The sequence below is a fragment of the Carcharhinus amblyrhynchos genome, chromosome 7 (genome assembly GCF_965287045.1).
Source record: "Carcharhinus amblyrhynchos chromosome 7, sCarAmb.v2.hapA, whole genome shotgun sequence".
Classification (NCBI taxonomy): Eukaryota; Metazoa; Chordata; class Chondrichthyes; order Carcharhiniformes; family Carcharhinidae; genus Carcharhinus; species Carcharhinus amblyrhynchos.
In genome coordinates this window covers 17,460,201-17,483,427 of record NC_137330.1, presented here as the reverse complement: position 1 = coordinate 17,483,427, position 23,227 = coordinate 17,460,201, and the positions used below count along the sequence as shown (strand labels likewise).

Sequence of the window (23,227 nt, the reverse complement as noted above, 5' to 3'; positions counted from 1 at the left end):
TCCTGTAATATTCTATGAATTTGGAAATGTCAAGTGTAATAATAGGTTGTAGTTTCAAACTGATATCTGACAATGGTTTGAGCCAATTTCTCTTTTCTAAGATGACCAGGAAACAGACCTGGTTTGATAACAGGGTGCAAAATTTTCGGTAAACACTTCTCCCCATATTCAAACTTGACTCCATTACTTTAGTGACACTTACCACATGTAAAGCAGTGAACTGGGGTGCCTCCTTCACAACCCTGAGTGTCAGTGCAAACCTGCTAATTAGTTCATTAAATGTACGGTACCCTTGTGGATAATATTACTTCCATCAGAAATCAAGTGAAGAAATCTCTTCACTTTATTTTCACACCAATTCGAAGAAGCATTATTAAGCTTTTCAATCCCTCTCATATATTCTTGCTGCAGTCTACACTAAATCTCTCTTATTGACAATTTTTCTGTTTGGAATCTGCAATAATGACAAAAAAGCTGCGTCACTTAAATTGACATATTGTGTCGCTCTCATAAGATTTACTGCACACTTAAACACATGAAACAAAAATGATAATAGTGCGGGAAATAACAAAAATGAAATGAAGAACTGACGACTGCCTTTCGCTGTTACTTTGGTCTTTATCTCCTGCGTCAGCATTCAATCATCTTGTTCTTCTTTCAGTTTCCATACTGATAATAAATAACGCAGGTGAAACCCCCAGAATTTTAGGTAAAGCTCAAAATAATTTAGCCAGAAACCCATAAGCGTTGTTCATGTACATAATTCAAGCTCTAAGATCATTACAGTAGAATAAGATTCCTGCAAACAAAAAAAATCAATCATATTCTCTTCACTCGAAAGGCAATCAAAATATCCCATTTGACAGTGCTTCTTACTGAGAACAAGTACTGCATCATCTTTCAGAAAGTTGTGGAAATTCACAGCAGCAAGCTAGTATCTGTGCATATTAAGGTTATTAGGGAGCAATTTTCAACATAAAGAATAGATATGCTGCCTTTTATAAAAACTATCCAGTAGTGTTTCAATTTAACCACAGGATGTGGATATTGCTGCCAAGGCTAATAGTAACTGGCCATCATTAACCACCCTTGAAAAGGTGAGGGTGCTTCTTTCACAGCAGTATGTGGGGTAACAAAGAACAAAGAAAGTTACAGCACAGGACCAAGCCCTTTGGCCCTCCAAGCCAAAGGTGCTCAGTGCAGACTATGCTGCCTGACTGAACTAAAGCCTTCTACCCTTCCGGGTACGATATCCCTCCATTCCCATCCCATTCATATATTTGTCCAGACGCCCCTTGGAAGTTACTATTGTATCTGCTTCCACTATCTCCTCCATCATTGAGTTCCAGGCACTCACCATTTTCTGTGTAAAAGACTTACCATGTACATCTTCTTTAGACCTTGTCTCTCGCACCTTAAATCTAAACCCCCTAGTAATTGACTCTTACACCCTGGGAAAAAGCTTCTAACTATCCACTCTGTCATGCCCCTCATAATCTTGTAGACTTCTATCAGGTCGTTCCTCAACCTCCGTTGTTCCAATGAGAACAAATCAAGTTACTCCAACCTCTCCTCATTGCTAATGCCATCCATGCCAGGCAACATCCTCATAAATCTTTTCTGTACCCTCTCCAAAGCCTCCACATCTTTCTGGTAGTGTGGTGACCAGAATTGAACACTATATTCCAAGTGCAGCTTAACTAAGGTTCTATAAAGCTGCAACATGATTTGCCCATTTTTAAACTCAATACCCCAGCCAATGAAGGCAAGAATGTCATATGCCTTCTTGACTACATTCTCCACCTGCATTGCCACTCTCAGTTACCTGTGTACCTATATACCCAGATCCCTCTGCCTATCAAAATTCTTAAGTATTCTGCCATTTACTGCATATTTCCTATCTGTATTAGATCTTCCAAAATGCATTACCTCACATTTGTCCGGATTAAATTCCATTTGCCATCTCTCTGCCCAAGTCTCCAATGGGTCTATATCCTGCTGTATCCTCTGATGGCCCTTATCGCTATCCGCAAATCCACCAACCTTTGTGTCATCCACAAAGTTACTAATTAAATCAGTTACATTTTCCTCCAAATCATTTATATATATATTACAAACAGCAAAGGTCCCAGCACTGATCCCTGAGGAATGCAACTTGGGTAAGTACTGTCATATTTGTTGCACTTGTGAGGATAAAAATTAGAGTCTCAGCCCATGGGTTGGTTGCAGTCAACAGGACAGGTTTATTGAGAAGTTGTTCATTGTACAAAAGCTTGGGCTAAATTGATTAAAAGCACACAAAGTAACCAATGACGTCACAAACTAAACAGGTGACTAGACTCTTGGTTAGGTGCATTGACCTGAATAGGCGCAGGACTGTTGTGACAAGGGAAATTTCACAGTAACATAATTGCAGTGTTAATGTAAGTCTTACTTGTGACTAATAAATACACTTTAACCTGAAATGGCAATACAACACATCATCTACCCAATTATATAACATCCCTCCCCCTTTATTTCTAGGATCTCATAATAACAAATAATAAATGTACTTGTAGAGCATCATTAGGCAGCCATACAAGGCCAGTAACAAATAATTATATAGTAATAATAGTTAATAGGAAATATGATCTGGGGTCATTTATTCTGCACTGTTTGCTTGCCCACTACAGGGATTCGTTTGCTCTCAACCTTAGAGGTACTATCAGGATCTTCTGAAGATGTCTCTGCCCTGGAATGCAAATCAGACTCTGTTGCAGAAGAAAGACAAGTAACAGTGGAAGATTCTTCAGCAATCTTGGTCTCTGCTGACTAATTTGAAGTCACAGTGACAATATCTGGTGGTTATGGATGGTGCTTCATCCTGAGATTGTTCTGGCACACACAGGGCTGGCATGTTGATGCATGTAGCTAACAACTGATCTGCACACGAGCTCATCTTCACTTTTTACTGTCAAGGAGATTGTGCCAGTTTCAGCCAATACAGTTGCAGGAACCCACTTCTCACTTGTGGTATAGTTGCGTAACAAGACTTGTTGAAACAAGTGTCTTTTGGAATTACCTTCTCTTCTCAAGATTTGTGACTGCTGAATGTTTTCTACCAACTCAGATGTCTCTTGTGCTAAAAGTAGATCAAAGATAGTTCTCAGCTTCTTCTTCAGTGGAAGTAAATCTGGTGAACTCTGAATGCAGTAAAAAGTCTGACAACACCAGGTTTTAGTCCAACCTATTTATTTGATAATATATTATCAAATAAATAGGTTGGACTAAAACCTGGTGTTGTCAGACTTTTTACTGTGTTTACACCAGTCCAACGCCGGCATACCCACATCATGAGAACTCTGAATGGCCATGTGTGTAGTGTTGCAATAGGTTGTCAAGGAACTATTTTGATGGGGATTTAATGAACCACTGTCTTTGGAGGCTTTCAGTTCATGCTTTAAGGATTGGACAAATCTTTCGGTTGAACCATTCATCAAAGGGTGGCACAGTAATGATGTCATGTATTGGATACCATTCTTCTATAGGTAGTCTTTAAACTCTTGAGCTGTGAATTGTGGTCCATTATCATTTACAATTTGTTCTGGTTTCCCAAATCTGGTGAAAATCTCATTGAGTTTTTTGATTGTTTGTTCTGCAGTTGTTGGCTTCATTATGAATACTTCTGGCCAATTGGATTGTGCATCTGTGACAACCATGAACATGTATCAATCATATTGACCAGCGAAAGCCTATGTGTAGATGCTGCCAAGTAAGAAGTCTGACAACACCAGGTTTAAGTCCAACTGATTTATTTGATAGTAACCTCGCAAGCTTTCGGGGTTTGCCCCTTCGTCAGGTGAATGAAGAGTCCTGGCCTCAGACAGAGCATATAACAGCACACACAGTTTACAGATTACTGATTAGAATGCTAATCTTTACTCCTAACCTGCTATTCAAGACTTAAAGTGGCCAACAATGTGAGTAGAAGGAGCATTAAGCCCAGTTTAAAGAGATGTGTATTGTCTCCAGACAGTACATTAAGTGAGGTTTTGCAAACCCAGGCAAGTCATGGGGGTTACAGATAGTGCGACATGAACCCAAGATCCCTGTTGAGGCCGTCCTTATGTGTTCGGAACTTAGCTTTCAGTCTCTGCTCAGCGACTCTGCGCTGCCGTGTGTCGTGAAGGCCGCCTTGGAGAACGCTTACCCGAAGGTGGCCTTCACGACAGTCAATCAATCTAACACAGGCTATTTAGGGCTGGATTTCAAAAGTGGGTTGGGAAACCTGACATCAGATGAATGCCAAGTGCTGACCCCACACTCATCCTGTAAACCCCCATGTGACATTGTTTTTACATGTGATGATTGGGCAGAAGAAGAGCTTGGAACCCAAATAGAGTCACTGAGCATCTCCAGGAGGCAGGAAGTGTTTGTTTGGTATTGGTAGCAAAGGCAGATAACAGCCATATTGAGGATTGCTGCTGCCTTGCCAAGGAGAATCAGTAGCTCATGAAGAAGTCTAGAGGACAAAGACAGCCCAAAGTCAAAGTGCAGAACTTACTTCATCCAGCTCTAAAGGACCACTTAAACATTGCAAACAGCAAAAAACACACATAGAAACAAACTCCATTTTGCCCCATCGGATCCCCAACAGCTGTTTTTATTAATTATGGGATGTGGGTGTTGCCGGCCAGACCAGCATTTATTGCCCTTCTGTCGTCGTCTTTGAAAAGGTAGCGGTGAGCTGGATCTCTGAACAGCTGCAGTCCCGGAAGTAAACCCACAGTGTTGGCTGGGAGGGAGTTCCAGGATTTTGACAAAGTGACAGTGTCCCGGTATCTTGTTGGGTGGTCCGTCTGGTTTCATAACTTTTTATTGAATAGTTTAGGTTAGAGGGTCATTAGATTGGTTCCACTGGTCTGTGCAACGTCGAAGGCCGAAGGGCCTGTACTGCGCTGTAATGTTCTATGTTCTATTGACTTTATAACAATTGAATACAACCAAGTGGCTTGCTGGACCACTTAAGAGTCAACCATATTGCTGTGGATCTGGATTCACACGTAGATCAGATCAGGTAAGGACGGCAGATTTTCTTCCTGAAAGGACATTGGTGAACCAGTTGGGTGTTTATTTTTAAAAACAATCAATTAAGAGTCATTAGACATTTAATTCCGGATGTTTTTCTTTGTTGGGTTTAAATTCCACTATCTGTCACAATCCAAAGATGTGCGAGTTAGATGCACTGGCCATGCTAAATTGCCCTGAATTGTCCCGGGATGTGTAGGTTAGAGAGAGTCATCCGTATGTTAAACGAACGCATACCTATGCAGCTCCTTTTTGGGGAACTCTGTACTAGAAGACGTTCGCATGGAGGGCAGAAGAAACATTTCAAAGGCACACTCAAGGCCTCCCTGAAGTCTCTTGACATAGACACGATCACCTGGGAAACGCTGGCACAAAACCGCCCTACCTGGCGCTGCCTCATCCACGAAGGCTGTCAAGCTTACGAAGCAAGGTGTATTGCTGAAGCGCAACTCAAGCGTGAGCTGCGCAAATCCAGAGCCACCAGCGCAACAACTACAGGGTCTACACAAGTCTGTCCAATATGTGCCAGGACATTCCGTGCCCGAATTGGCCTGATCAGTCACCTTCGGACACACTGCAAATAGCCTCAAAATGACCAATGGCGTCGAGGTCCTCATCGATGACGACGGACAAACAACAAGGTTAGAGAGATTGGCGGGGTAAATGTGTGGGGTTGTGGGGATAGGGCCTGATGTGGGATTATTGTCGGTGCAGACTCGATGGGCCAAATGGCCTTCTTCTGTACTGTAGGGTTTCTATGATTCTATGATGGATTTGAACCTGGATCCCCAGAGTGATACCCTGGGTTTCTGGGTTACCAGTCAAATGACAATACCATTGCATCATCACCTCCCCTAACATGCTCCAGACTGTTTGACTTCACTCGGGAAAAAGATTGAAAATCCCAATCCATACCCTACTCTGGCTAGACTGCTGAAAATTCTTCTGTCTAAGTCAAGCAAGGCAAGGAATGTCACCTCCCACTGCAGGTTCTTTGAAAACTGCAAACAATCCCCAAAGTGAAGTGCCTCCTCCAGGAACAATATTTTCAAATTGCTCGCACATCCATTCCCTCGCCCACTGACAAGTAAAAATTCAGCCCTTAGTGTGTCCACTGTTCAACTGTTCACCAGTTTTAGTAAAAGTGTATATACATGTTTGTCTTTACAGAAACTGACAGCCTGATATTTCACTACTTTCCATTTCTACTTAGCATTTTCAGTATTAAAACTTTCCACCCTGCACCATCGCAGAGAGAATCTGTGACTCCAAGGTTAAAGGCAAAATTCAGTGAGAAACATAGAAACATCAAAATTAGAAGGAGTAGGCCGTTCATTTTGATCATGGCTGATCACCAAATTCAATATCCTGATCCCCCTTTCCCCCATATCCCTTGATCCCTTTAGCCCCAAGAGCTATATCTAATTTCTTCTATAAAATGCACTACATTTTGGCCTCTACTACTTTCTGTGGTAATGAATTCCATACATTCACCACCCCCTGGGTGAAGAAATTTCTCATCTCAGTCCCAAAAGGTTTATTTCTTATCTTCAAACTATGACCCCGAGTTCTAGACTTCCCCACCATTGGGAACATTCTTTCTCAATCTACCCTGTCTAACCCTGTTTGAATTTTATAAATTTCTATTTGATCCCTCTCATTCTTCTAAACTCCAGCGTAGATAATCCTAACCGACTTAGCCTCTCCTCCTGATGCCAACACAGGTCTCAGCCCGGTAAATCTTCGCTGTACTCCCTCGATAGCAAGGACATTCGTCGTCAAATAAGTACACTAAAACTCCATACAATGTTCCAGGTATAGCCTCACCAATGCTCTATAACATTGCAGCAAAACATCCCTATCCTCGAATCCTCTCGCTATGAAGGTCGACACATTGTTTGCTTTCTTTACTGCCTGCTGTATGTGTATGTGTATGTAGGTGTATGTGTACATAGATCCCTGAAAGTTGGGAATCAAGTAGATAAGGTAGTTAAGAAGGCATACGGTGTCTTGGCGTTTATTGGTAGGGGGATTGAATTTAGGAGTTGCAGCGTCATGTTGCAACTGTACACAACTCTGGTGCGGCCGCACTTGGAGTACTGTGTGCAGTTCTGGTCCCCACATTACAAGAAGGACGTGGAGGCTTTGGAGAGGGTGCAGAGGAGGTTTACCAGGATGTTGCCTGGTATGGAGGGGAGGTCATATGAGGAGAGACTGAGGGATTTGGGGTTGTTTTCGCTGGAAAGAAGGCGGCTAAGAGGGGATCTTATTGAAACATATAAGATGATTAGAGGTTTAGATAGGGTGGATAGTGATAGCCTTTTTCCTCGGATGGAGAATGCTAGCACGAGGGGGCATGGCTTTAAATTAAGGGGTGGTAGTTATAGGACGGATGTCAGGGGTAGGTTCTTTACCCAGAGGGTGGTGAGGGATTGGAATGCCCTGCCTGCTGCGGTTGTAAATGCGCCTAGTTTGGGGGCGTTTAAGAGATCTGTGGATAGGTTTATGGACGAAAAGGGATTGGTTTAGTTTAGTGGGTCAGTGTTTTTTTTTTAAAAAAACTGGTCGGCGCAACATCGTGGGCCGAAGGGTTTGTTCTGCGCTGTAATGTTCTATGTTCTATGCTGTAGTTGCGTGCTTACTTTCAGCGACTGATGTTTAAGGACTCATCGAGTATCCACCTCTCTCAATTTACACACATTCAAATAATAAAGTGTCTTCCTATTGCTACCAAACCTCACATTTATCCATATTACACTGCGTCTGCCATGCACACGCTTCCACAGTCCACCTGTCCAAAACATGCTGAAGCATCTCTGCATCCTCCTCACAGCTCACCCTCCCACCCAACTTTGTACCACCTGCAAATTTGGTGATAATACTTTCAGTTCCCTCTTGTCAGTTCTGCAATTTCCTACTTATCTAACGCTAGCCGAGTCCTCTATTTTCTGACAATGCAATGAAGTTGAATAATCAAACACGCAAACTGATGTGCAAAGCAATGACCACTATTTTTGGTACTGGGAAATGACAAGACAGGGCGAATCAAAACAAAACTATTTTCTACTGAACCCAAGATTTTCTCATTTGACTGTGCATGTCCTTTTTGAGATCCACGGGTTAGGTTGAGGTTTTAATTCAGGTTGTAAGGATTATACATTGGGTTGGTAACTTTGGGAGTTTTGGTACTTTTGGCGGAAAGATGAAAACTGGCAGGAAATGGGTGCTGTGTTAATAAAACATCTCAACAGATAGCCTGGTTTAAGTGGGCAAAATTGGTTCTCATTTATAAGTTGAAATTGCCTGGAGGTGCTAAAACAGGCAGGTTTAGCATTCAAATACTGATTAAATGAAATCTTCATGGAGCCATTTATTAGGGCTCCAATCATCCAATTCAACTAAAGATCTGTGAGTGGGCTGATTGACACAGCAGCAGGCTTGAGCATGGCCCAGGGACTGAGAGAGAAGCTGAACAGGCTGTTGGACAAAGCCCTGGAAGTCGTGACCAATGGATGACCAGAGGAGGGTCAAAGAGTGAGGGTGGTGGCTGTAGCCGCAAAGAGGAGTGAGTCCACCTTGTGCTACCCTTCCTCTCCCTCCCTCCGACAGCAGCTGGTGCTGTTTGGGCATGCCTCATGTTCTCCTGCAGACCGAGAGGACCCCGAGCAAGGTGAAGACCATAACCCTTTCTCCAGGCGATTCCCATTAGGTCTTCGGTAAGATAGAGCACAACACTCACTCTTTTTCTGTGACGTTCTCAAAAAACTTCTTTAAAAAATCAATTGTTGGCAGAGACTAAGAAAATCTCCTGACATTTTTCAGAAGTCCTTTCCACAGCTTCAGAAGCAAGTGAACAGTAAAAGGTAATACACCTTTAAGTAGCGTTTTAACATCTTTGCACCGAAATATTGTGTGGAACATTAAGTGGCACTAGTCAGTGTTTTAAATTGCCACAGAACCAGCCACAGGTCACTGTAAGGACTTCAATCAGGCCATTGGGGTCGACCCCTTGGAATCCTCCAGGAGATCTGACATTCCCAGTTATACATACAGAAAAGACTCCCTGATTGGGCAGGCAATGATCAGCTCAATCGGGGAATCTTTTCTGTATATACAACTGGGAATGTCGGGTCTCCTGGCACTCCAGATGCCAACACTATTATGGTGCACTGTAACAGAGCTTGTAACTAAAAGAGAATCTAGTGATGGGACACAGGCCTCTGCTGACTTATTTCAGTACCATTTCCACAGAAAAGTACCATCAAAGCTCCTAGTCAGACCTGAGAACAACTTATGGAACACTGTCTTCAAGGGAAACTTTGTAGACAGCTTTCATAACATATAGCCAATTGCACATTGGAAACTTTAGCCCGGATATCTGACTTAGATATTGACATTCCAACTGATTTTTGTTACTATTATATGAACAGAGATGATTTTCTTTCAAACTTTGTGACCAAACTTTTGGCCAAGTGTCTTAATGACTTGTGTTGCGAAGCTGAGTTTGTGAAGTTGGAATTTGATGTTGGTAAAGATATAAAAGATATCATTTGGGCGGCACGCTAGCACAGTGGTTCGCCCTGCTGCTTCACAGCTCCAGGGACCTGGGTTTGATTCCTGGCTTGAGTCACTGTCTGTGTGGAGTTTGCACATTCTCTTCATGTCTGCGTAGGTTTCCTCCAGGTGCTCCGGTTTCCTCCCACAGTCCAAAGATGTGCAGGTTAGGTTGATTGGTCATGTTAAAATTACCCCTTAGTGTCCTGGGATGTGTAGGCTAGAGGGATTAATGGGTAAGTGTGTGAGGATAGGGTCTGGGTGGGATTGTGGTTGGTGCAGACTCGATGGGCCGAAGGGCCTGTTTCTTTACTGTAGGATTCTGTGACTCTAAATTGCAAAAATGCTAGAGGGGAAAAACATTGTGGTACCCCTTTAAAAGCTGGCGCTTTGTTTTAGTGCTGAGAGATTTAAAATGCAAAATACACACAGAGTCCAAGCTGAAATATTTGTATCAAAAAGTCAAGCTGTAGTTTTGGCAAGACACCTTGTTTTCTTTTTTAATTTGGCCCAATCAATTTAAAGCAGGCACTCAGCTACCCGGAATCTATAACATTTGAATGTGATGATGTTGACATCAGACTAATCCTATTGCAGGAAAATTGGTAGGTTATCACGGGTATAAAAGAGCTTGCAGTGGGGAGAAACAGTGCAACAACAGAAGAACTGCCATCTCTCAAACCTAGAGAGGGAGCATGCAGCTCTCAACTCTATCAGCTTCAGAAAGCGCACCATCTAACTAGCAAAATATACCAAATCAGAAAGAATGTACAGACAGATGAATCAACAGAGGAATTCCAAAAGTTTCCAAAAGCCACAAAACCTGGTTGTTTTTTTTAAACAGGGATTGAATTCTATCATTGCATTTTTTTGTTAATGAATGGATATTGTATTTATTTGAACAGCATTCCATTAGAATCTTATCTAATTTGGTATGTTATTTGTTTAGTCAATGTTCCCTGTTAGTTTAATAAATAAATTGTTAAGTATTCATTTTAAAGTGTGTGTCAGTTATTTTTGTTAGTTGCCCAATAAACGTTGCTGAAGAGCAGTTTACACATTCCCACACACTTTTAATAAATTATGAGGTGAGGTATTCCTCTTTGGGGGAATTTGGCATTATGTCTCAAAAGGGAAACAACCATCGTAACAGTTGTTCTTCAGACTGGTATCATTTGTTTTGTCTGATTATATGCCTGTGGAGCTGCTTGGAACATTTTATATGTTAAAGGTGCTATACAAGTGCAAGCCATTGCTGTTTGCTCCAACCCGTAGCTTGAGAACATGTGGACCTATGACGTAAAACAGCCCAGAAGTCAACACCAATTGATAACAAGAACAATGTTCTGTCAGCATGGTTCAGTTTCAATGTTATTTTAATTGTACTGTTAAGATTAAGGTTAAGGTTAAAGAGGTGGAGGATCTTGATTTATTAAGAATCACGAGCATATATAAAAAAGAAACCTGAGCACCAATATGCAAGGTACTTTCAGTGACTGGTGAGCACAACAGTAACTGGAGTAGATCATCAGCCCCCAAAATGACATTTTAATTTTATTAGTTAACTATCCTTTAAAGTTTTGTCTTTTTTATAGTGGCCCCGTTAGTGGACTGTCAATTCAATCAGTTTATTTTTGTTCCATTGGTTTACACAAAAGAGTATGAATTGTGAACATGACTGTCCGTACGCTGCGTGTCTTCTGCAGCTCCAGGGTTGGGCTCCAACCTTCGTCCTGGGAATGTTATTTTAATTTGATTGGCTTGGTTTTATTTAATGCTTTTATTTAAAGTCTGTTCGTTACAACACCCTTTATGGAGCTGTTAACTTACGTTGTTTAGCAGTTAAATTGTTCATTTGGTGCACACGAAAGAATTTAAGAAGGGGCTTTGTAATTCCATCCAAGACTGGGTATCTTTGGAAACCAATGGACACCCCAGGGGCTGGAGTGCATCACCCATCCCAGGAATGACATTTTAATTTTTATCTTCAAAGATTTTGTTTCAGCTGCAAGAACGTGAAAGAGTCCCTTTAAAGGGGGCAGATCATGTATTTATTGTTTGACAGAAGAATATATGAAAAAAGAAACTGCTAGATCGTTGGGGATATTAGTGTTAATGTTTAGACAAATGCAATGCTACATTCTGCAATAAACCAACTGTCATGAGAAGGGAGTGTGTCTAGTTTTCATATGTCACCAGCTGTCTTGGAATCCATTGAACACAATTGGTGGTATGCTTGCAGATAAATCAGAAGGTCATAACCGCAAGCTGAGCAATGGAGAGAAGTGTGTAATTCAGTGAAGTCAGTGGCACTGTCTTTTGGATGAGTCTGCTCCGGGGCCACAAAGGATAATAGCATAGTTTGAAGATCAGCAGGCTTTCCTCCAGCACTGCTCCCTCCTCCCGCAGCGAGAACAGATGATCTGAACATTAATTCATGTGTTCTTTCTGGCATCTTGCTATGTGCTGGTCACACTTCCAAATGTCAGAAGTGGCCACACGTTGAAACCAATCTGTTCACTGTAAAGCCAAATAAGTGCAAATTTGTTTCGTTTCCCCTTTGTGCTTTTTTTTATATAAGCAAATTTGTTAGAGATGTCACACATAAAAAGTCTAACCAATTAGATACAAGTATTGGAGAGGAATTACTGCCTTGACATCTTACGAGAGGTTTCTGGGGTCTTGGGATTTTCACAGGTTTCCAAAACCTCAGGGCAGAGCAATATGAATAATTGATTCCTGGTCATTGAAAATATTTAGTTAACTTCTGGAAGCCTTCTTTAAATTGAAAATTCAGCAAACATGTTAACGCTGTTACCAATTGTTAAATTCTTGTTCCATTTGGCTGACTTCAGTGCAATCTCTGCACCTTTACACTGGCTTACAACTGAAATGAAAACAAACTGGTAACTACCTCTTTGCATTCCCCTTTCAATCGCCGCTGAGGCATTGGGGTCAGACTGTATTTCTGTTTCTCTGTCCACGACTTAGTTTTCAGAAAGCAAACCTGCAAGGCCCTGAAGAAGTGCTTCTGTTTCTCTTCAGTATGGCACTGAGCCAGACATCCCATCCGTCCCCCAACCCCAACCATTATCCTACAAAGCAACATCCATCACTCAGAGCTAAGTATCCCATTTTTGTCAAAGACATAGCAAACACAAATCGTGAGAATGAGAGCAACATTTCAATCATTGAATAGTTTATAGCTATATTCACATCCAACTTTTGCTTAAAGTATGTGTTTCCATCACATAGCTGGACAGGAATCTCCTCGACTCACCATTGGGTTTGCAGGTTGATGCTTAACCTTTCTGGAACCCACACTCTGCGGCCATCAATTCTTGGAGTGAGACTCAAACCCAAAGCTGCTGGCTCAGAGGCAGAGACACAGTCCAATGTGTCACAAGGCACATTGTTTTAAAATCAATTTTTATGATGACATTCATTTCATTTGACCCCTACCTCAAAATTATAAAATAGTGAAATACTGGATACAATGGCCATGATGGTATGGGGCGGCACGGTGGCACAGTGGTAAACACTGCTGCTTCACAGCTCCCAGGTCCTGGGTTCGATTCCCGGCTCAGGTCACTGTCTGTGTGGAGTTTGCACGTTCTCCTCGTGCCTGCGTGGTTCCTCCGGGTGCTCTGGTTTCCTCCCTCAGTCCAAAGATGTTCGGGTTAGGTTGGTTGGCCATGCTCAGAAGTTGCCCCTTAGTATCCAGGGATGCGTAGGTTAGAGGGATTAGTGGGGATATGGGGGTAGGGCCTGGGTGGGATTGTGTTCAGTGCAGACTCGATGGGCCGAAGGGCCTCTTTCTGCACTGTAGGGTTCTACGATTCTCCCAAAAGCACTGAATTGGCAGGAAAACTGTTCTAGATCCCAGCTGTTTTGTCAGTTCAACTTCTCACCCGAATCTCCCCACTCTGTGCACTGCAGAAGTCATGATCATGAATCTTACTAAAAACCCCGGAGGGAGGGGCCTATTCATAAGAACATAAGAACTAGAAGAATCAGATCAGATCAGATCAGCTTGATAGTCAATATCTTTTCCCAAAGGTACGTGCGTCTAAAATTAGAGAGCATAGGTTTAAGGTGAGAGGGGAGAAATACAGAAGTGTCCAGAGGGGCATTTTTTTTTCACACAGAGGATGGTGAGCGTCTGGAACAAGCTGCCAGAGCTCGTAGTAGAGACTGGTACAATTCCATCTTTTAAAAAGCATTTAGATAGTTACACGGGTACAATGGGTATACAGGGATATGGGCCAAAGGTGGGCAATTGGGATTAGCTTAGGGGTTTTAAACAAAAAGGGCGGCATGGACAAGTTGGGCCGAAGGGCCTGTTTCTATGCTGTAAACCTCTATGATTCTATAACTGTATAAGTAGACCATCTGGCCCTCGAGCCTGCTCCGCCGCTCAATAAGATCATGGCGGACCTTTTCGTGGACTCACTCCACTTACCCACCCGTTCAACATAACCCTGAATTCCTTTACTATTCAAAAATTCATCTATCCTTGTCTTAAAAACATTCAATGAGGTAGCCTTAAATGCTTCACTGGGCAGGGAATTCCACAGATTCACAAGCCTTTCTGTGAAGAAGTTTCTCTGCAATTCAGTCCTCAATCTGCTTGCCCTTATTTTGAGGTTATACCCCCTAGTTTCACCCGCCAGTGGAAACAACTTCCCTGCTTCCATCTGATCTATTCCCTTCATAATCTTATTTGTTACGATAAGATCTCCCTTCATTCTTCTGAATTCCAATGAGTATAGCCTCAGGCTTCTCGTTCTCTCCTCATAAGCCAACCCTCTCAACTCCAGAATCAACCTAGTGAATCTCCTCTGCACCCCCTCCAGTGCCAGTATATCCTTTCTCAAGTAAGGAGACCAAAACTGTACACGGTACTCCAGGTGTGGCTTCAGCAGCATCTTATACAGCTGCAACCTGACCTCGCTGTTCTTAAACTCCATCCCTCTAACAAGGAAGGACAAAATTCCATTTGCCTTCGTAATTACCTGCTGCACCTGTAAGCCAACTCCTTGAAATTCATGCACAAAGACGCACAGGTCCCTCTGCAGAACAGCATACTGCAATTTTTTTACCATTTAAAGAATAGTCCATTTTGCTGTTATTCCTACCAAAATGGATGACCTTACATTTACCAACATTGTACTCCATCTGTCGGGCCCCTGCTCACTCATTTAGACTCATATATCCCTTTGCAGGCTTCCAGCGTCCTCCGCACACTTTGCTCTGCCACCCATCTTAGTGTCATCTGCAAATTTTGACACACTACACTTGGTCATCAAATCCCAATCATCTATGTAAATTGTGCCAGAGTCAGACAATTCAGGAACAATGTGCATGTCAATGGCCCCAACCTGTCAAACTCCCCGTGTGGTGGCCAGCTCAATCGCTGGTCAACCCGGGACCCTGACAGTGCTGCCCCTCCAGCACCGCCCCCCCCCCAGGCCAGCAACGCACATCTCCCACCCTGACCCACCAGAAAAATTGTGGGTCAGGATGGGAGAATCGCAGCCAATGTTTCCGTCAAAAAATTAATCTAAACGTGATCATCAATGAGGCTCCAAATGCAGAATCCTGCATGGGATCCCACCATTCTGGTCGGAAGGACAGGTCCCACCGAGTTGCTAGCGCCGTATTCCAATCTCGTTCGTCCCACCAACGTTGCCAGTGAGAATAGTGAATTTGGCGCTCAGCGGAAACTCCATTCACTGCAGCAAGACAGGAGAATCCCAGCTACAAGCGAAGTTAGGGAGTTCAGGCCATTAGCATCAGTGAACATACATCACATTTTCATTATCTCTGAACATGTTTGTCAATGGAGGCTCAGATAAATGACAGAATCCTATGTGAGAAACTTGTTCAATAGCTTGGTCACATGACATAAACTAATACATTGTATATTCAACTCTTAACTGAGAAGTAGCTGAATTTAAATTATTGAACAACTTGCAGTTTTCTTATGTATATTACACAGAAGTTCCACTCGGCTGCTTACTTTATATTGCTTAATTCAAATGGTTGGATGGTTCCCTTTTAAAGCAAAGAAGGAATCTAATTTTCAGACCAGACTATGTTTGTTGGTGTCTTCATTTCTTACTGTCAGAATTGTCCAAACTCAATGTCAAGTCAACGGTTTCAACTGAGAGGTAAGAAAGCAAGACTTGCAATTACATAGCATCTCTCACAAACTAAGGGCATCCCAAAATCATTTACACTCAATGAAGTTTTCCAGGGTAGGAATGTCAATTACTCGGGGACATAGGTTTAAGGAGAAAGGGGGAAAGTTTAAAGGAGATACGAGAGGTAAGTTTTTTTTTGCACAGAGGGTGGTAAGTGCCTGGACTGCACTGCCAAAGGAGTTGGCAGGATCAGGTACAATAGCAATGTTTAAGAGGCATCTTGACTGATACATGAACAGGCAGGGAATAGAGAGATATGGACTGAGTAGAGGCAAAAGGTCTTTAGCATACAAAGGCATCATCTGTTGACATAGGATTGGTGGGTCGAAGGCTCTGCTGTACATTTCTTTGTTAAGTACTTTTGAAATGTAACCATTTTAATGCAAGGAATAACACAACAGGCAATTTGCAATGTACAATGAAGAAATAGCCTGTTTTACTGTAGTTTACTGTTTATTCCACCATCTCAAATCTTCCTTGCACAGAGCCTCTTAAATTTTCAATATTTCTTAGTTGTGATGAAAGATCATAGATCTAAAACATACGCTTTGGTAGGAAGAATAAGGAGCTGAATATTATTTAAATAGAGAAAGACTGCAGAAAGCTGCAGTACAGAGAGATTTGGGAGTCATCGTGCGCAAATCACAAAAAGGGACATTCAAGTTCAGCAGGTAACAGAGAAGGCAAATGGAAAGTTGTATTTTATTTCAAAGGGGATGGAGTTCAAAAAGAGTGAAGTCTTGCTAAAACTATGCAATGTGCTAGGTGGATCACAATTTGGTTCCTTTATTAAAGAAAGATGTTTTAACATTGGAGACAATCTGGAGAAGGTTCATGAGATTGATCCTGGGTCCGAAGGAATTTTCTTACAAGGGGAGGTTGAGTAGGTTGGGTTTGTACTCATTGGAGTTCAGAACAATGAGAGGCAACCCCTATTGAGACATATAGGATTCTCAGGAGGCTTGATGGGGAAGATGTTGAGAGAGCTTGTGGGAGAGTCGAGGACCAGAGACATAATTTCAGAGTAAGGGGTCGTCCATTTAAGACAGAGATGTGGAGAAATTTCTTCTCTCAAGAGGTTAGTGAATGTATGGAATTGTTTACTGCAGAGGGCTGTAGATGTTGGGTCATTACAGCTGTTCAAGGCTGTGATAGGCAGATTTTTAATCAGTAAGGGAATCAAGGGTTATGAGAATGAGACAGAAAAGTGGAGTTAAGGATCATCATATTAGATTGGTCATGATCTCATTGAATGGCTGAGCAGAGAGATGGCCCGAATGGCCTACTTCTGCTCCAACTGCTTCTGATCTTATGGTCCAACTCAGATTTTTTTTTCCCACAGGTGCTCCCTGACCTGCTGAGTATTTCCAGCACTTTCTCTTTTTAACATTTCCAGCGTCCACAGTATTTTGTTTTTGTATCTGTTTTACGGACATTTCTTCAGGGATAACTTTTGGTGGGCTATTGGGAGGAACTCCTTCTCTTCTTCTATGAAATACTGCACAGGGATAATTTCTATCTGCTCAAGAGGACAGATGAGTCCTTGGTTTGATGTTTCATCCAAAAAAACTGGATCTCTGATGAGCAATATACTGGAGTGTCAGCATTTAGTTGACACTGGACCTCTGAAGTGGGAATGGAAGCCGTCAGCATTCTGAGCCACGGCTAATACTGAATACATAATCAGATGTTTATAAAAGAGCTTAACCCACAAATGTTTCCAACGACATAACATTAAAACATTGCAATAGGGGTCTCTGTGACAGAAGTCCATGTTAGATTTCCAAACTACACAGCAGAACAGGCAAAAAAATGAGTGAGGTTCATCCTGCTTACCATTAAAACAGATGCACTCAAACTGATTAACCCAATCAATGCAGGTCCCTCCATGCAGGCAAGGCTCAGAGTGGCACTCATCGATGTTCAGAGAGCAGGTTATCCCTATAAAGAAAGAAAGTCATAAACATGAGAATCTGTTCCAGGTGAACTGCATTGTCCAGTTTACCCATTATTTCACTGTAGTTATAGGAGGTGAACACAGTAAGAAGTCTCACAACAACAGGTTAAAGTCCAACAGGTTTATTTGGCAGCAAAAGCCACTAGCATTCAAAGCGCTGCTTCTTCATCAAGTGAGTGGGATCTCAGTTCAGTGAAGGAGCAGCACTTCGAAAGCCAGTGGCTTTTGCTACCACTTTGGACTTTAACCGGGTGTTGTGAGACTTCTTATTGTGTTTACCCCAGTCCAACGCCAGCATCTCCACATCATGGTTACAGGAGGTGCCCAGTGATATGCCCAAGTGTCCCCGGAAAGCCATCATTGGGATAATGTTTTTTTAATGTCAACATTTCCACGTAAGTCTATGGTTTTGTTAAGAAATAGAAACTTAAGCAGAATTATTGGCCTGGATTTTATGGTTTCCAGCAGAATGAAGGAGGAGGAAGAGGAGGTGAATGGTCCACTCACTCTTGTCCCCGCAGCTCAGCGAATCAGGCAGCCAATGGCCAATCAGCAGCCACCCTTTGGGAAGGAGGCCAATTAAAGGTGCAAAGGAGAGTTCCGTGACCAATTAGAGGGTTATGCTGTGAACAGGAAGTCAGTCATGGCCACCGGCTTAGAGGACAACCTAATCCTTCTCGATCTTTCTTCATTTCTTACGACAGGTTCAAAACGAAATGAAGTTAAAAAAGATACTCAAATGCTGCCACCTTCACCAGCAAACTCTGCTGCTACATGCAGCCCTGGTCCCGTTGGAAAGATTTTTTCCCCCCGTCTTTGCGCGGCTTCTTTCTACTTGTCGTATTGTATTCCCAAATGTATTCCCAAACCGTTTCCTGTCCGACGCCCAAAAAATAATGGCAGGCAGTCAAATGTTACTCACAAATGGACTCCCCATGCTCCTATTCCCTTTGTTTCTCTATTAATATAGTGAACCATCATATGTGTAAACAGACCAGTTCTACACTCTCAGCTGTGACTCTAGTTCCCTGTTATTCAGAGTTACTAATCAATTCCTACAGACTCATATTTTCTAACTGTTAATTGTACTGACAATTGTACAAGTGAGGCTATCAACCTCGCATCTAAATCATTGCACTTCAATAGAATAAAATAAAGAACAGGCCACAAGTTGCAGCTTTATGTAAATTGAATTGTTACAAACACATGATTTCGACTTCATTTGATCAAAAGCACTCTGAGGCTGAAGAATATGTTAGTCAAGCTTCAGGAATGACCTTGGACCCAAGCCTGTGCTTTCACAAGATGCTCAGGGCAAAAGGAAACAAACTTCTCCACGAATAGTGATTAAAATGTTCACCTGGTGATATGTAAGAAGTAATTTTCTGATGTTTCTCTCAGGAGTGGTGCCTGCTGCGAGAACTGTCAGGAATCTAATCACGTACAGAAGATGCCCACATATTGGAAATGTTGTTGCAACAGGATATGGTTCCTTGCTGGGTGCAAAGCTGAGGCTCAGCACTCTATGGAGCAGCACAGTGCCTATCATTGCTGCCTCACAGTGCCAGGGACCCGGGTTTGATTCTCGGCTTGGGTCACTGTCTGTGCAGGGTCTGCGTGTTCTCCCCATGTCTGCGTGGGTTCCCTCCGAGTGCTCTGGTTTCCTCCTGCACTCCGAAAGACGTGCTGGTTAGGTGCATTGGCCATACTAAATTCTCCCTCAGTGTGCCCGAACAGGCACATCCAGAGTGTGGCGACTAAGGATTTTCACAGTAACTTAATTGCAATGTTATTGTAAGCCTACAAGTGACACTAATAAAAACTTTAAACCCTCTGGGTGAAGAAATTTCTCCTCAACTCAGTCCTGAATGGTTAATCCCAGATCCTCAGACTATGACCCCAACTCTAACCCTACCATTGGGAACATCCTTGCTGCATCTATCCTGTCTAATCCTATTAGAATTTTGTAAGTTTCCAAGTAATTCCGCAGTCCCCCCCAACCATTCTTCTAAACTCCAGTGAATACAATCCTAACTGACTCAACCTCTCCTCATTCATCATTCCTGCCATCCTAGGAAACAGTCTGGTAAACAGTTGTTCCACTCCCTCTGGAGCAAGAACATCCTTCCCGAGATAAAGAGACCAAAACTACACACAATATACCAGATGTGGCCTTACTGCAACAAGATATCCTCGCTTCTGTACTTGAATGCTCTCACTACGAAGGATGCAGTGCTGTATTGTACATAAATGAAAAGGGAAATGAAGGATGGAACACGATGCCAGGGCAAAACATATATTGGTCTGCAGGAAGCTGGAGTTTCATGCGACCAGGTCCCGGAGGCAACTGCAGGCAAGGATGCAGGTTTTGAAAAACTAGTCCTGAGACCAAGGTATCCTTGACAAATGGTGAGGAAATGTCAGAGGGAAAGCTAGTGTGGGTTTGGTACAATCTGGATAAGTTTGAGTTTCGTAAGAGTGAAGTTAATGAGGTTGAGCAGAGGAGTATTCAAAATGGTTAAGACATGAAGGTGATAAAGGCTTGTTTTAGGGTATTAATGGCATTGTTAGTGAGGTAAGGGCACTTAATAAATAGATTGAAAGTAATCAGACTTTCAGTCTGAAGTTTGAAGGTCAGCGCTATTGGGCATCAATGTTGCACATTTTGCAATATTGGTGCAGGCTTGGAGAGTGAAAGGGCCTGTTCCTGTGCTGTACTGTTCTTCAAGACATCTCACAACACCAGGTTAAAGTCCAACAGATTTGCTTGCTATCACGAGTCTTCGGAGCACTGCTCCTTCGTCAGGTTAGTAACCCATTCATCTGATGAAGGAACAGTGTTCCAAAAGCTCAGCATACCAAGTAAACTTGTTGTGAGGTATCTTATTGTGCCAATCCCAGTCCAACGCTAGCCTCTCCATATCATGGCTACCAACAGTACTGTTCTTTCTTCTATGTGACTGAGCAAAAAAACAAGGAGGAGAATGGGACTGGGGAGATAAATGTGTCCATTGTGAGTTGAATGGGAACATGAACAAATCTGCACTGCTCTTCCTTAATTTTGCTGATTGGGTGTTTCATTGTGTTACAAACTAAAATGCTTCACCACGTGGAGACATGGTGGATTCTAAGTCAGGGAACGGTATATGTGAGTGTGTGCCTATGTGTCTGTATATATGTATGTGCGTGTGCATATACACACACACTTGTGTGTACGCACCTGTACGTGCGCATGCATGTGTGTACGTGTCTGCGTTTGTCAGTTTTTTTAATGTAGTTTTAGCTAATCACCTCACAGTTATTTCATGAACAAGTGCCCATAGCTGTGCTTGATCCTTTTTAGTTCCCTATCAAGCTCTCATCATCATAGATGCCAGATTCAGACAATTCCATTCATACCACACGACATCAGGAAATAATTTTGACACATCAAAGTCTATAGGCTCTGACAACAACATAGACTTGAACAGGTTATCCTTGACACTCAATGCCATTACTATTATTGAATTCCCACCAGGAAGTCAGAGTGACCAGCCACATAAATACTGGGATTACTAGAGTAGGTCAGAGGCTGAATAATCCGTGACTCCTGACTCCCCAGAGCCTATCCACTTTCCATTAGGCACAAGTCAGGGCTGCGGTGGAACACTCTCCACTTATCTTGATGAGAGCAGCTCCAACAACACTCAAAAAGATCCACACCATCCAGTAAACAGCAGCCCACATGATCATAGCCTTAGTCACCACCTTAAACATTCACGCACTCCAATACTGGCACAATATAGCTGCAGAGAGCACTATCTACACAATACACTGTAACAATTTGCTCAAGGGTTCTTCAACAGAACCACCCAATTTCATAACCGCTTTCATTTAGAAAGACAAGTGTGGCAGATACAAGGGAACATTAGCACCAACTTCCTAATTCTCTCCCAAATCGTACACCATCCTGACTTGGAATTAAAGTAAAGCTCTCCCCACATCCCCGAGGCACATTCGCAGGTGGGTGGGAATAGGATGGAGATCTGGTTGCCTTCCTGCCCAACAGCGATTGAGTCTATCCAACTGGAAACCATTTGAGACCCTTTAGATACCTCTTAAAGCATGCTGATATTCAACCAGAGTCAGGTGGAAGACATACCATCTAGAGAGACGACCTAGCCAACCTATCTGTGGGACCTGTCATGGGGATGCAGTGATTCAGCCAAAAGTCCATTGTCTACCCACTGAACCAGACAATCCCAGCAGCCTGCGGTCTTCTTGGAGGTGGAAGTGGGTGGATGGGGATTGGGGGAGGTGGGCAGTGCTATCTCTTGTTCAATGGCACTCTCTACCTTATCAAGCGATTGGTTATTAGGAAGGGGGAGATAGCTTGATGCCAACCTGACACTACTGCTCACACCTGGTCATTCCCTGAGAAACCTATCCCACTCCATTTACCTGTCTCAAAGAATCACTGAACCACGGCAGTGCAGAAGGAGGCCATTTGGTCCAGTGAACCTGCATTGACCACAGTCCCACAAAGGCTATATCACTACAACCCCACCTATTTACCCTGCTAATATCCCTGACAATGAACCTAGGTGATCTTAGGCTGATCCTCTGAGTAGGCCTCTGACGCAATAGCAACAGTGGCCATGGCTCCTGGAGACCTGCCAGCCTCTGATTGGCCCGCGACTCTGAGGGGTTGGAATTCCCCCTTGCTGGGTGCTTAATTCAGTGGGTGGCCTGGCACCATTCAGGTAAGTGCCCGGTTAGGTTGGGATACTGTGTGATCTCTGGTGAAAGGCAAGGTGGGACCCCTCCCCGTTTCTGCAACTGGTGGGCAGGGCACACTGCTGTCACGTAGGACAAGGGGCCATGGACTTAAGGTGAGGGGGGGGCGGTACAACACAGATATTAGAGGGAGGCTTTTCACACAGAGGGTAGTGGGGGTATGGAATGCTCTGCCAAGTAAGGTGGTGGAGGCAAACACGCTAGAGTCATTTAAGAGTAACTTAGACAGGCATATGACTGAGTTGGAGATGGGTGGATATAGGAGAACCTTTAAATAAGGGTCATTAGCATTGGGGTGTCCCTAGATATGTAAATGGGTATAGTATGATAACAATGTTTTTCTCTTTTCATTCACATGTTTTAAGTCGGTCCACCTCGTGTCCAACGAAGGGCATACACGCGATAGGTCGTACTGGGGCTGCTCTTGGTTGTTCGAGATTGGCCTAATGCTTCATGTCGTTAGTGTGTGCCTAAACTGGACCAGATACTGGGCAAGACGACAGCTCAGTGACTATTGCTGATTGCTGTGCAGACACATGGATTTGGGCTGGTGTCTGTGGGAGTTTGCGCATTCTCCCCGTGCTTGCGTGGGTTTTCTCCGGGTGCTCCGGTTTCCTCCCACACCCCAAAGATGTGCTGTTAGGCTGATTGGCAGGAATAAATTGTC

The 23,227-nt window shown here is 43.0% G+C and overlaps 1 protein-coding gene across 4 annotated transcripts in view; it reads right to left on the bottom strand.

The window, feature by feature from the left end:
* LOC145344813 (uncharacterized) overlaps positions 1-23,227 on the bottom strand; it is a 1,415,987-nt gene that overhangs the window by 488,770 nt on the left and 903,990 nt on the right. For all 4 annotated transcript variants that reach the window (XM_080191980.1, XM_080191983.1, XM_080191981.1 and 1 more), the window contains one exon: positions 17,664-17,768. In XM_080191980.1, the coding sequence (XP_080048106.1) occupies positions 17,664-17,768 (105 nt within the window). The remainder of the gene's footprint in view (positions 1-17,663; positions 17,769-23,227) is intronic.